Consider the following 1,725-nt stretch of genomic DNA (forward strand, 5'->3'; position numbering starts at 1 on the left):
GTTTCTCCAGGTCTTGATAAACTATCCGCAAAAGCTATTAAGTGTGTCTTCTTGGGATATTCTCGTCTTCAGAAAGGGTATAAATGTTATTCTCCCTCCACCAAGAGATATTATATGTCTGCTGATGTCACATTCTTTGAGGATACACCCTTTTTCTTGTCCTCCGTGGAGGATCGTTCATCTGTTCAACAAATGTTTCCTCTACCATCATGTGATCCTTTGATTATTCCTGCTTCTGTACCTCAAACTCAAAATGTGAATGACACTGTTCCTCCACCTCTTCTCACATATCAGCGTCGGAGACAATCTCAAACTCAGAACAACGGAGATCATCGAGACTCATCTCCTCCTCCATCAGATCCCCAAACCATGGATCCTTCATCCTCCTCGTCTTCTCTTGACTCAGATAATGATTTGCCCATTGCCCTTCGGAAAGGTATTCGTTCTACTCGTAATCCATATCCTATTTATAATTTTTTGAGTTATCATCGTTTGTCTCCTTCCTATTTCTCTTTTGTTTCCTCCTTATCCTCCCTTAAGACTCCTAATAATATTCATGAGGCACTTGATCATCCTGGATGGCGTCAAGCCATGGTTGATGAAATGCAGGCCCTTGACCACAATGGTACTTGGGACCTTGTCCCTCTTCCTCCTGGTAAGAAGCCTGTTGGTTGTCGATGGGTTTATGCTATTAAGGTTGGTCCTACTGGTTCTAAAAGCTCGTCTAGTAGCTAAGGGATATACTCAAGTTTATGGCATTGACTATTGTGATACTTTTTCTCCTGTGGCTAAAACCAGTACCGTTCGTATTTTGCTTGCTATGGCTGCCATTCGTCAGTGGCCACTTTACCAGTTGGACATTAAAAATGCCTTTCTTCATGGTGATTTGGAAGAGGAGATATACATGGAGCAACCTCCTGGGTTTGTTGCTCAGGGGGAGTCTTGGTTAGTTTGTAAATTACGACGTTCCCTCTATGGCTTGAAACAATCACCTCGTGCTTGGTTTGGTAAATTTAGTCGGGTTGTGAAAAATTTTGGATTGTAAAGATGTGAGACAGATCATTCAGTGTTTTATGGTCATTCTTCTTCTGACAAATGTGTTTACCTCATGGTGTATGTTGATGATATTGTTATTACAGGGAATGACATCACTAGAATTACTCAACTGAAGAATCATTTATTCAACCACTTTCAGACTAAAGATCTGGGTCGTCTAAAATACTTTCTTGGTATTGAAGTGGCACAGTCAAAAGAAGGTGTCATCATTTCACAAAGGAAATATGCTCTTGATATTTTAGAGGAAACAGGCTTGACAAATTGCAAGCCCATTGATAGTCCTATGGACTCAAATCAAAAGTTAATGAGAGATCAAGGTGAACCTTTCTCAGACCCAGAGAGATATAGAAGGTTGGTTGGAAAACTCATATATCTCACAATAACAAGACCTGATCTTTCTTATCCAGTGGGGATTGTGAGTCAATTTATGCAGAATCCTCATGTTGACCATTGGAATGCAGTGATTCGCATTCTCAGATAGGAAATCCAGGACAGGGATTGTTGTATGAGGATAAGGGAAGCACTCAGATTGAAGGATATTGTGATGCAGATTGGGCTGGTTCTCCAATTGATCGAAGATCTACTACAGGATATTGTGTTCTACTTGGAGGAAACCTTGTATCTTGGAAAAGTAAGAAACAAAGTGTTGTTGCTAGATCTAGTGCTGAA

The 1,725-nt window shown here is 40.5% G+C and overlaps 1 protein-coding gene across 1 annotated transcript; it reads left to right on the forward strand.

Annotated features, from left to right (window-relative positions):
- Positions 1–114: 114 nt before the first annotated feature.
- LOC106754289 lies at positions 115–1,674 on the forward strand (the record flags this gene model as incomplete). The annotated part of the gene is made up of 3 exons (XM_014636305.1): positions 115–709; positions 1,140–1,471; positions 1,534–1,674. Coding segments are annotated over exons 1-3 (1,068 nt in total), but the record flags the coding sequence as incomplete, so codon positions are not given.
- Positions 1,675–1,725: the final 51 nt, after the last annotated feature.

The sequence above is a fragment of the Vigna radiata genome, unplaced genomic scaffold (genome assembly GCF_000741045.1).
Source record: "Vigna radiata var. radiata cultivar VC1973A unplaced genomic scaffold, Vradiata_ver6 scaffold_1632, whole genome shotgun sequence".
Taxonomy (NCBI): domain Eukaryota; kingdom Viridiplantae; phylum Streptophyta; class Magnoliopsida; order Fabales; family Fabaceae; genus Vigna; species Vigna radiata.